This window comes from Candoia aspera, chromosome 1, assembly GCF_035149785.1.
Source record: "Candoia aspera isolate rCanAsp1 chromosome 1, rCanAsp1.hap2, whole genome shotgun sequence".
NCBI lineage: Eukaryota > Metazoa > Chordata > Lepidosauria > Squamata > Boidae > Candoia > Candoia aspera.
Genome location: NC_086153.1, coordinates 274,267,067 through 274,280,412, shown reverse-complemented (window position 1 = coordinate 274,280,412; position 13,346 = coordinate 274,267,067). Strand labels below are relative to the sequence as shown.

General features: G+C 35.6%; 1 protein-coding gene across 2 annotated transcripts in view; it reads right to left on the bottom strand.

Annotated features, from left to right (window-relative positions):
• Positions 1–3,555: 3,555 nt before the first annotated feature.
• The window catches only part of PALS1 (protein associated with LIN7 1, MAGUK p55 family member), a 62,369-nt gene continuing 52,578 nt past the window's right edge, over positions 3,556–13,346 (bottom strand). Inside the window, exons 9-15 of one of the 2 annotated variants that reach the window (XM_063289787.1) lie at positions 12,147–12,218; positions 11,326–11,397; positions 9,258–9,425; positions 8,466–8,668; positions 7,386–7,496; positions 6,547–6,749; positions 3,556–5,740 (exon numbers count right to left, since the gene is read on the bottom strand). In XM_063289787.1, the coding sequence (XP_063145857.1) occupies positions 6,573–6,749; positions 7,386–7,496; positions 8,466–8,668; positions 9,258–9,425; positions 11,326–11,397; positions 12,147–12,218 (803 nt within the window). In that variant the 3' untranslated portion in view covers positions 3,556–5,740; positions 6,547–6,572. Of the gene's footprint in view, positions 5,741–6,009; positions 6,750–7,385; positions 7,497–8,465; positions 8,669–9,257; positions 9,426–11,325; positions 11,398–12,146; positions 12,219–13,346 lie in introns of those variants that run through there. The other variant, XM_063289786.1, reaches the window with a different exon arrangement.

Below are 13,346 nucleotides of genomic sequence, written 5' to 3'. Positions count from 1 at the left end.
GGGTATTGTTGTTTGTCAAATCCCCTTTAAGTAAGGGATTCTCAAAGTGTGGTCCTGGAAGTCCCTTGGGTGGTTTGCCACTGCCATTCCACATTCACCAGCCAGAAACCACTGGCTGCCTCAGCCCCGCTTTCCTGTGTGGGATGCTAGTCAGTGTCTTTGATGTTATATAGCTCTTGACTTACAACTCAAACAGTATCACCCTGCTTAATTGAAAGACTGAGCCCTCAGAGATTTCTGCCATTCTTGACCACCAAAATAATTCAAGTGGCAAATTACTTGTGGGTATGATTTTTTTAGTACAAAATTCAGCTTAAAAGATTCTAAAAATGGAGGGAAATGGGTGGGAAGGCAAAATGTAACTATAATAATCTTACTGCCAAAAAACCTGAATGCCCATGCCCTTAAAGACAAAAATGTGTGTCTCTTTAATTGGGTGGTTTCTGCATTTTTGAAGTATTTATTAGTGGCCTACAACTGCAAGACATTTGAGAAATGTGGCTTGAAATCTTCAAAATACCTAAGGGGAACAGTCTGATTTTTTTCTTGCACATGAAGTTCTGAAATAGGGCATCACTATGGTAATTTCCTTCTTACTCGGAATTACAGCTTCATACTGAGGCAGGGTAGAAGAACTCATTGACTTCAAATACTGTATGTGTGATGATCTCAGACTGACTAGTGGAAAATTCTGCCTTTACATGATGTTTTGCCTATGGTCCATTCTTGGATACACACTAGTAACCACTCTGTGAAACGAGTTTCTTTAATTGAAAATAAAGATTTGCATGGGACAAATAGAAATGTGAACACTTGATTTTCCCCTCCCCTTCAAAGGCAAATTTACAGATGAGCATAAGATTCTGGTGTATACAAAACATACACTTGATGCAATATAAGTAAGAAGTGAACTTTATTTTTGGTAAGCAAATAATGGTGCAAGATTTGCTAATTCTTTCTCAAAGGACAGTGAAAAAGTCCACAATTTAACACATGCAATATTCAAGTTTCATTTGTTCAGTCCGTACCTTAAGGATGTTACAAGCTGCATCTGAATTGCTAAGTCAGGTTGAAAATATTCTGAAACTTATTCAAGGATTATGAGTTTTTATTTAAATATTCTTGGGCAAACTTCTAACATTTGGAAAAAGTCACCGAGAATCAGCTGTGCAGTTAGTCATCTCTACTAACTTACCTCTTTCTGCAAACGGGAGAGCAATGCACAGAGAATGTTAGTTATCACGCCCAAGTAAACGTTTAGTCTGCTAATCTGATGGACCTGAATTATACTCTCACAGATAAGGCCTTGGGCCAACATGGTTCCCTAATCATTACAGAAAAGTAAATTGGACTGATGCAATTGAATAGTAAAAGGGCTTCAAGCAAGTATAAAAAATCAGGTGGCTTTTGTCTTCATAGTACATAGTGGCTTTAGGAACTGCCATCACATCTCTATAGTAAATTATATCCAACTCTGTTCATCTGCCAGCTGAAAAAATACCACTGGTAGAACAATTCTTCCACAACTGGTAACTCCACTTCTATTCCACAGAGTTTGGAGACTCCCTGCAACAAGTCAGGGTAACGTTAGTGGAAATAATTTTTTATAATGTTAAATGCAATGATAGTCAAGAGGGCTGTGTGCACTTCATTCAGAAGTGCTTGAGGCCTTGTTTGAGTACAGCACTTCTCTACTGCTCCTTAAAACAGCCTGACCTTTTTCCAGCTTCCATAGGAGCCTGAATAAAAAGGTAATTCTGCTTTAAGAGTTGCACTAATTTTTAATAAGTGAGTTCCTTTAAGCAGTGGCACCCTTTTTTCAGGCCTGCCAGATTCCCTAAAAATTCAAGATGTTTTAATAAACAGAGAGGCATTATGCTCACAAAAGGGAATTCTTCTGAATCATCAAAGCACGCACAGCCCTAATAGCCAAAATAAGCTCATTATTATTAGCCTTCACCAATCAAACACTCTCCATATGTCTTATGACTGCAAGTCACAGAATTCACCATGACCAGGCTGCCCGGGAATTCTGGGAGCTGCAGAGCCCCAACACGTCTGGAAGCATCAAGCCAGTAGAAGGCTATTTGGAACAAAGCTGATGGTGCTCATTACCACAACAGACTGCACTGCAGTCATCTTGTCCAGTTCCATACATTTATCTTTCTTACAATAATTTGTAATGTTAAGCCACTAAAATGAACATATATTAACAGTTAACATATACTTGAAGGCAAGAAGTACACATTTTAACATTAGCATACAGTTTATAGCATTGGTGCATGGGTACAGTTACCTTACAAGCTGCAAACTCATCCCATCAGCCTCTTACTGTCCTTTTTAGAAAGACATGGTTACATTCATGTCAATGAGATAATGTTCACTTGATTAAAAATGTCCCCATTTCAATAGCCAAGAAAAATCCAGTACAAACTCTCATTCAGCATACAGCAAAACACTTAAATAATAGCATATTCAATGTCTCTAATTTTTTTCTAATCATGCATTTTGAGAGACTGAAACAGCCTTCAAAATACATGCTTTCAGCAGTAGAATAAAGGACTAAATTTCTTATTATTGGTTGATTTATAAAATACGATTTAACAATCTTAATACTATTAATTGGCTTTGTTGCATCTGTGTAACTAAATTTTTTGTAGATTTTTAAAACTCCTTATAATATTTAGTAATTTCTTTGTTCAGCAAACTGTAATTGGTTAGATTCTTAAACTTAGAAATTCAAAAGGCAACCAATGTAACAAAGGGTTTCATTGCTTTGTGCATCTTAAAATTCAATACACTCATTGCTGTGGCTTCATTAATTCACCTATTGCCCCAGAATGCACCCTGGATCACACCAGAATTCAAGTACGATAGTGAAAAAAGTTGTAGGTTGGTATTTCACATGCATATAAATGTTACACCTACACTGTGTGCACAATTAGTAGGCGAGTGAGTATTTTGACCATATCATTTTTATGCATATTTTCCACTTCCAAGCTGTATAAACCTGAATGCTTATTGGATATACGCGTATCAGGTGATGTGTATTTGTGTAATGAGGGAGGGTGTGGCCTAAGGAGATCAACACCCTATATCAAGGTGTGCATAATTATTAGGCGGCAGCTTTTCCTCAGGCAAAACGGGCCAAAAGAGATTTAACTGACTCTGAAAAGTCAAAAATTGTAAGAAGTCTTTCAGAGGGATGCAGCACTCTTGAAATTGCTAAGATATTGGGGTGTAACCACAGAACCATCAAACCTTTTGTTGCAAATAGTCAACAGGGTCGCAAGAAATGTGTTGAGAAAAAAAGATGCAAATTAACTGCCAAAGATTTGAGAAGAATCAAACGTGAAGCTACCAGGAACCCATTATCCTCCAGTGCGGTCATATTCCAGAACTGCAACCTACCTGGAGTGCCCAGAAGTACAAGGTGTTCAGTGCTCAGAGACATGGCCAAGGTAAGGAAGGCTGAAACTCGACCACCACTGAACAAGACACGTAAGTTGAAATGGCAAGACTGGGTCAAGAAATATCTGAAGACAGATTTTTCGAAGGTTTTATGGACTGATGAGAGTGACTCTTGATGGACCAGATGGATGGGCCCGTGGCTGGATCAGTAACGGGCACAGAGCTCCACTTCGACTCAGATGCCAGCAAGGTGGGGGTGGGGTACTGGTATGGGCTGGTATTATTAAAGATGAGCTAGTTGAACCTTTTCGGGTTGAAGATGGACTCACAATCAACTCCCAAACCTACTGCCAGTTTTTAGAAGACACTTTCTTCAAGCAGTGGTACAGGAAAAAGTCTGCATCTTTCAAAAAGACCATGATGTTTATGCAGGAATTCCATCGCATGCATCGAAGTACTCCACTGTGTGGCTAGCCAGTAAAGGCCTCAAAGATGAAAGAATAATGACATGGCCCCCTTCCTCACCTGACCTAATCCCTATTGAGAACTCGTGGGCCCTTCTCAAACGGGAGATGTACGGTGAAGGAAAACAGTACACCTCTCTGAACAGTGTCTGGGAGGCTGTGGTTGCTGCTGCACAAAAAGTTGATCCTCAACAGATCAAGAAACTGACAGAATGGAAGGCTTATGACTGTTATTGCAAAGAAGGGTGGCTATATTGGTCACTGATTTTTTGTTTGAAATGTCAGGAATGTTTATTTGTAAACTTTGAGTTATTATTCTCACTTTAACAGATGAAAATAAACGAGTGAGATGGGGGAATTTTCATTTTTCATTTAGTTGCATAATAATTCTGCACACTAATAGTTGCCCAATAATTCTGCACATATAGATATGCTCCTAAGAAAGCCAAAATCTCAGTTTTACTTTCTTAAATATTCAGGTTTGAGGTTTATTAACATTTTGGATTGACTGAGAGCACTGTAGTTGTTCAATAATGAAATTCATCCTCAAAAATACAACTTGCCTAATAATTGTGCACGCAGTGTATTGCAAAAGATCAAATACAGATTTTTATATCCACAGTGTAATCCTGCAGACACAACACTTTAACGGTAAAATCTACTATTAAGTTGTGCTTGATCCCTTGTGACTTCATAGACATTTGCTTGAAGTATCCTTAGTAACAACAAAACTGAAGTGCTTTCCCTGCCTTTTTCAACTTCTCAGTTTAATCTACAGCCCTGGGATTTTCTGATGAATTCCCATCCAAACCCAACCTCGCTAAACTTTTCAAGATTAGCTAAAGGTGCTGAGATATGGCCATTTTTTAGCCATAGGTATGAAGAACAAGACATATGTTTCAAAGTTGTACACCTGGTCTACAAACTTAACTAGGTTTTAAATGTTCAATGCAAGTTTAACCAGAATAAGCAAAACTAAGTTATATATAAGGCAGGACAGGATGGGAAGTAAATTACGTGATCCTATAGTGCATTCTTATCTCTTAAGCAAAGAAAAAAGCTAGGATGCATTACATCTCAAATGATCTGTAACAATCACCAATATTTACGAACGATCCAAATCAAATGAAGAAAAAACACATCATTTCTGTGTCATGCATTCTAGGCAATGTTGACTATTTGAGATGCATAATTATGTCTCATATTTGACAGGAATTATTCCATATCATTTCTGTTATCTACTGAGGTTTTATTGGATGAAGCACATTACTGGGTGATTATTTTACCATCACTTTATAAATATAAGACCATTTATACAGAATTTGAATGGGAGGGAACTGTTTTATATTTCCAGATTTTGTTCTTTTGCTTGCTGATGGATGTCTACAATAGTGAGGAATTTTGTTCTTAAACCACTTTTCCCACAGCCTCTATGTGCCATATAGCATGTACAACAATGAACAAAAAAAGTACTATTCTTGCTGAATTCTTTTCTATTTCATATTTTACGAGGGAAAAAATGAAAGAACATAGAGAAAGAGCTAATACTTCACCTATTCAACTACATGTTGAAGTAATTCCAGTGTAAGACAGTATATAAAAATAAAAGCTATGATTGAGAAAAACAATGATTAATATTCACATTCAAGGGTGCCATCAACAAGGAAGTAACAAAACTCATCTATCTCAAAAAGAGCTACTACTAGAGAAGCTGCAATATTTAACCAATGGATGTTTTCAGTAGGGATCTGATGGTTCTAGAAAAGAGAACAGGACAAGTTCCTAACATTCATATTATCTTACTGTTCCAGGGCTGTAACCTGATTACTTAATATTAACTCCAACAGCCATGAGACATCTTGTGCCTAGGTATAAAAATACAAGAATATACACTAATATTCACTATTCCCCAAGTCTGTTTTTTTGTTTATGAAAACAATTTTACACTGTAAGGAAGCAAAGCCTTGTAAAAAAATCCATATAAGAATTATTGTCATAAAAATATAGCTTCCATTCTAAAATGTTCCACAGTTCCTTGGGATAACAGTGGCTCCCAATCAACTGATGTAGACAAAAGGGGAAAGATCCATAAAAATATCAGATCTAAAATATTGACTTATATATAGAATTCATCTTCAATGGAACCTTGTTATTTAATAAGCTATCAATCTGATTTACAAAGTATCTAAAGACAAAAAATGTTTATTTACATTGTACATATTTTCAAAAAAAATTGCAGTGCTATTGGATAAAGGAATGTTTCATTAAAAACAATTTCAAGCCTAAGGACACCTCCGTACGTGGCCCCTTTATACTATTAAGAAGAAAATGTGCAGATTAGTTCCTTTTTCCTCCTGATTATTTCATTATCCAATATTTTGTAAAGGTATTTTTGAAAGCTATAGTAATTTCATTAGATCATTAAGTTACCAATGTTAAGTAACCAATATTAATAATGATCATGGACTGCACGCATATACTTGCTTGAAGAACAAAACTTTAGACAAAAAGAAGCTGTTAGAAAAAGTACTTAAATAATTAAAATGTGGCTTTTTCACACTGTGTCTAATTAGAAGTATAGAAAGTCAGACATTCTACAATCACAGCAACATTGTTGGACTTAACGAGTGAACAAATTAGCAAGGATGAGAAGGATGCAATTGGCAAAGACCTTTTTTTCACTGGCATGGTTATTTTTCATCGCAGCCAAGAGGATGGAACCCACTGAGGTTCTGTATCAAGTTTGTTAATTAAACGAAGCAATTCTTGATATGCTTTATCAATATCAGAATTCACAATCGCTGTATCAAAGTAATGGCCATTGTTTTGCTCCATCTCTCTGGTTTTCTCTATGATTTCTCTTAGTTCTTCTGGCTGAAATTGAAGTGGAAAAATATCCTGTATCAGTAAATATTTCTCTTGCTGTTTCTCTCACACACAATAGCCTTATAGAAAAGCAGCACTCAGCTGCATAAGAGGAAACAATATATAAGACAGATGGGTCTCAGGATAAAAACTACTCCTTTTCTTTCTTCTTTTGAATCCAAAGAATTTCTGATAAATTTTAACCAGCAGTGGAAGTTTGTGAGGGAGGCCAAAGAAGTCTATCTTTGTTTTCTCCTTGCTTTTATTAAACTTATCTCCCTTAACTTAGTAGAACTTACTACACAAATTTAGGCTAACTTTAAGAACTAGGGGAAAATCTTTTGTTACTTGTTAAACACAGATGGATGCTACTTAACAAGATCGTCAACACAAAAGGGAAATCAATTAAGTTTCTCCTCATACCAGAACCAAAACTCTAGTAGAGCCAGTAGGTTAGAACATAACCATATAACTTCCCTCTTTAAACATTACCAACATGACAAGGGCACTCAGCCATAAGGGAATAGATTGGAATATTACAGGAAAATATAAAAAGGCTGAAAACATATATTGGTATACATTACAAAGGTGGGCTTATCCAAAAGCTTATACAACACAATTGAAAACATTACCAATGAGTATTACCTTTGGATTTTTGCCCTCTTTAGCCAGCAGTGCCCGAAGCCGTTCTTGTGAAGGTGGTGCAATGAAGATAATATATGGTTTCAAGTCTGAATTCCGTAAACTTTTCAAAGACTAATGTGAAAAACAAATGTGTGCTATTAAAATCCATACCAAACAAAATGAAACCATTAGAAATGCCAATTATCCACTGTCAATAGTATTACGCATTTCTTACTAAACTGTAAGAACCATAAAAACAAACAGGTTATGTTGGATGAACTAGCATAACATGATACAAATTAGAAACGGACTGAATTTGGGCAACTGAATTCAAGACCAGTCTTCTTAATATTAGGCTATGTTACCCAGAAGTAGTATAGAAAGCACTACAGGTAAAAGCTAAAGCTATGTAATGAAAATCCTTTTTACATGTTAGTAGTATAAAAGTACTTCTTTAATATTAAAAAAATGTAGATTTGGGCTTACGACTTTTTTAGGAAGTCATAAATATATCCTGCCAAATGTGATTAACAAAGCTATTGAAATTTGCAGTTGTTTTCAAGCACTGTATATGATCATTCTTTGTTTCTCCACTTTTAAATATGAAAATCATAAAGCCCATAAAATAAGTTAAAGGATAGCAGATGAAAATATAAGGCTTCTCTAAAAAAAATAATTATCTCCTAAACTTGACTGTTGAAAAAACTGAAAATATCTACAGATTTCTTGCTAGTACATTGGTATGTATACCAAGATTTATTGGGGCATGACCAAATATATTACAGGGATGCACAACATCCTGTGTCTGTGGTGGTAAGAACTTGGATGTGAAAAGTTGCAACAGCTAGTCTCCAAAGAGAAAGTTAAGATAATTGTCTTCAACTAGAAGTGTTTCAGCATCACTGTCACATAAACTGATGCTCAATACAAATAAACCACTGAACATGCAGAATTTGCAACCATTGTTTAAATTTCTTAACAAGGCAGAAACAATTTTCATGTTAATCACTAAATAATATAAGGTTTCATCAAAAATATACTCAAGCTGAACAACTGCAACCTAGCATTTAAAACGTCAGAGTCCAAAAGCAATTTCATTACCTGTGTATGAAGATTTAAGAGACATATCTTCCCAGAATTGATCACCTGCCGGACAGAGTCTATGCTGGTACCATACAGATTCTTCTCAAATTCACCATGCTCAATAAACTTTCCTGCTGTAATATCAGTCTCAAATACTTGCCGTGATACAAAATGGTAATCCCTGCCAACTACTTCATTGTCCCTCCTATTCCGTGTTGTATCTGAAAAGACCAGTAAGCAAACTTAGTAAACCTTGAGTAAGAACCTACATAAACGACATTTATAATATATCAGTTTTCAAGATTTTATGAAGAACAGCTATCTGGAAAAGAACTTTTTTCAGCAGAGTGTTCTTGAGCTAAATTAAGAGCTTTGAGCTCAATATCCAGAATACTTCAATTCTTTAAATGAGCTCAAAAATTGTTACATGTTGCAACAATTTCTGACATATATCCAGTCATATATAGCACATTTCCAGGCATGCAGATGAATTAAGAATACAGTTGAACACAGGATGCAAGGAATGACACATACAATTGAAATTATTGAAACATAAACAGAACAATAAGACATTCTTGTAAATGAGACATAACTAAATTGGTAATAATGTGAAGTTTTAGTGAATGAAGTTGGCAAATTTCTCTTTACAATAACTTCATATTTATGCAAGACATATTTAATAACAAATACACATCTAAGGAAGACTAGACTAAAGCATCTTCCCTCAATATCACTATATATCAAGTGTACTAAGCTTGGAAAATGACATATTAAGAATTTGAGCAGCGACATGCCCCCATTTCAACTTACGAGGAACTGCGGAAGCGAATCGGTCAGCTTCATTATGCATTAATCTTTGCCACAGTTCATTTTGGCCACAGTTCTGGGGACCAATCAGGACAATAGGTCGTTTCCTATTTGCTGGCTGGTGATAAAGTGACATTTCCTCATAAGTCAAAATCTCCTCGTTGTCATAATCTTCAAAAAGAAAGCCCGAAATAAATGTACAGGTTTAAAGAAAAGCTTTCCCCCCCCCTATAATTCTTCTTGCATCATTGACTGGCTGAGAAATATAAGCATTATTTTCCAAATATCAGAATTGTTTGGATTTTAATAATTTGAAGTGTTTTCTCTCATTTCTGTTGCTGTCACTCTATTTCTTACATCCATCCATCCATCCATCCACCCACCCAATCTGGGCATCCTATGAGCTATAATATGCATGCTACCTTCTTAGTCAAATTCCCACACGTGCACAGCATGACTATGCTGGAGAAGAGGGCATCTGAGGATAGGTAGTGCATGTGCTCCCACCACCCCTTAAAACAGTGGTTGGCTATTAGTAAGGTTATGACTTAAACGGAACGAGTGGCAGTCGCCTTTGTATAATGTTCTCTTTGATTGAGCTGCACACCCCTCCTATCTGACTATCTCTCTCCTTTCACAGTCCACTATGTCTGAGTGTCCTGGAAGGGTTTAGACACCCTCATCTCTGCTTGCTGGATGAGGGGGCAGGAAAGTGTAAGCAAGCAAGTGAACAAATCCAACAGAATAAGGAGAAGGGCAAAGGACAAAATTTTGTGTGTGACTGAGGGCAAGAGGGTTCTGACTCATCAAATGACTTTCATCACATCTTCAGTGAAAGATTCCCGTAAGATGAATACTGCTCAGAAAATAGTCCACAATTAAACTAGTGTAACTACCACACAACAGATTAACTCCTCTAGCTTCAAATACTTAGTGAAAAAAGCACTTTTCGTAAGTGTAATAGATGCTTTTTTTGATTTTAATGTATTTTGTGTGTTTTATCTATGGGATTCTATACCATTGATCTTTGGTTATTTTAACTTAAAATGTGCTGAAGTGGAAATACCTAGATTTTCTGTGTTCTACTGTTAGGAATTAAGATACTAAGCTAAGCAACCCCCCCCCCCCCAAAGAGCCCAGTTAATTCTCTTTTCTTGTAAAACTTCAATATTTCTTAACTAACCTTTCTTATAAAGATGGACTAATACAGGTGGATGCTACATCTCCCTAGTAAATCAAGTAAATGGTAAAGCATGATGTGATTTTTGTCAACTTTCCTTCCGTTGGACTGTTTTGCTTTAAAACTTAATTCTACTATTTTTAATCACCCTAGCTATCCCAATGCAACATTTGTTCGTGTTATATATGTAACAAATGTGGGCACGTGTACTGTGAAGTGTTATATTACAATTTGGTAAAGCTGATATCAAATTACAGTGTATGTGTGATTCAAAAAGCTTTCCATTAGTAGTTATTAATAAACTATAGGTGTGACACAAATGCACACACACATATATGTACACACATACACATGTATGATACAGATTGACAAGGCTAGAATTTAAATCAATAGTAAAAGTAGTCTGAGATGCCTTTAATATATTAAGAAAATTATTCAGTGAAGCTTTGGTCCAAAACACCAGATGTAGAATTGCGTTCACATCCTTTTTGGCACCTTTCTTCATACATGAGGTGTTGCTTTCAAAATAGATATGCTTCCCACCAAACTTTCGATCCTGATCAAAAGAAACACTCATATCCCTGAAGAGAGACTGGCATCATTTCTGAACTGCTGTGGAGACAACGAACTCTCAAAGAAGAGCTGCAATATGGTGGCAATCATGAATGTGTGACAAAAACTGAACAAAAGGAACAAGGGACAAGAGAACATATAAGATATATTTCAAACATTTTAAATGGTTGTTTATGATAAATTTATTTTTAAAGTGAGCAACTGAGCTATAACAACTGCATTTTGGCAAAGTGAAAAAAAAGGAAGAAAGGAAAGTTATACCATATCCCATTAATACTTCATTTATCTAGAAAAAATATCTTGGGGTCACTTTCTTACCATCATTTTTGTTGGCATTATACAAAACTTTCTTCCGTTTCTTTTTGTTCTTCTTTGCACACCAAAGTTTTCCTAAAGGTAACCCCCCCAAAAAAAAAGGTCAGTTACCCAACTCAGTCTGTTTTTTAAAAAAAAATAACAATACTTGTTAGGAATCTAAAATTGCAAGCTATCATATAAGAACTGCGTTTAAGAAAGACCTTGTTAATAAGCTTACAGTTTAAAGCAGGAATAGGCAGTTTGTAACTTTTACAGAAGGGGCTGAGGACTGTAAGCACAGTGATGATATAAAGTGCATTAAGACTACGTTATGCACACAGACATGATTTCTGGGTTTCGTTTGAATCCACGTGAGCCCCCTCCACGCACACCAGACGTGATGTTGCTTAAAGGAGTCAATGAATAAAGCCGGTGCAACTCATAAAGCAGCTGCACCTTTTTCCAGAGTGATGCTGACCCCTGAAAAAATGCCATCTGCTTAAATAAACAGCACAGAGGTGCTATGCTTAGAAAAGACAGAAAAAGAAAAAAAACTTATTTTTGAAGCATTCTCCGTTTTAGTGGTGGCAGCTATAGATGGATTTACTATCTGGACAATTGATTTGTCTTGAGAGGGGTGCTCAGGCTCAAAGTACTCTGTTTCTTTTCACATCTAGCTCAGTTTTTTTTCAAACTTGGCAACTTTGAGATGTGTGGACTTCAACTTCCAGGGCATGCTGGCTGGGGAATTCTGGGAGTTGAAGTCCACACATCTTAAAAGTTCCCAAGTTTGAAAAACACTGAGCTAGCTAACGCAGGTATTTCTTAAGTCTTACACTTACCTGATTTTTCTGGTTCTTTGTCCTCCTCTATAGTTTGCTTCATTGCTTCTCTTTGCTGCTGAAAACTTTTTCCTTCATGGAAGAAGATACATATAAGAATTAACACTGGAAAAACATTACAGTACCTTTCTCAAAATAATAAACTACATTATTTTGACAGCATTTCCAAATGGGCTTTTGGTTCTTTTAAGAACACGGAGGAAGATAATCCCCTGAAATGGAATTCATATTCTATAGTAAAACAGCCATTTCACTGGTATTCTGATGCACAGGCAATAGTAGAATTAAGTATAATCAAAACAACGTATCAGTTAAGATTTTGAAGAAAGCTCCTACTGAAGATATTTGAAAAATTCACTAAGCTTATATTTTTCATAAAATTGTATAAGGAATACTCTTCTCACCTTGTAATCAATGCAATTTTGCTCCATTTTATATATATCTGGCAAGTCGAGACAATGACATAAAATGGGTTCAAGTTCAAATTAATTATAAAAAAGTTATCCAGAAACAGGAATTGATGTTTGTTGAGTAAGTACCCATTTCTTCTTAACCAAATGAAACAACTGCTGTTATTGTTACTTTATTTATTTTACGTAATTTTATTGTATTTTATGTCTACTTTCTAGTTTTATTAATTATAGGTTTATGTATTTTTATTGTAGTGTTCTTTGGACTAAAGGCTGTAATGAAGGTTTTGATACTTTGATAGTCATTAACATGGGAAAATATTAGAATATTCTTCTTGTGAAAAAGTATATTTTTTAGCAATTTAAATAAAAGATCCTAAAACTAGAGTTTATAATAAGCCCATTTTGTCTTGCTTCATCTTAGGGACTGGAGGATTCCTGCATCTTAAACAACAATCTAAATTTATTATTTGCTCTATATAGTAGGAGCCATTTCAGTTGCAAGCTTTTGCCATACAGTGAGCACTTTCTTTCTAACTTCAATACATTTCCTACATATTCTGTTCAAGACTTATAGTGCTTACACATATTGCCTTCTATTTCCAAGATTATTGATTACATTTCAAATACACAGAAAAAACTAGTTAAAATGTGATACTATTGTTGAAGATGTAACAATTAAACTATCACATAACCAAACATTAAGTTTTCATGATTAAAAACCAAGGGGAAGACCAAGCCACTAAGCTGCTGGCACCAACTATGCTATGGCTTCTGCCTTTTATCAACT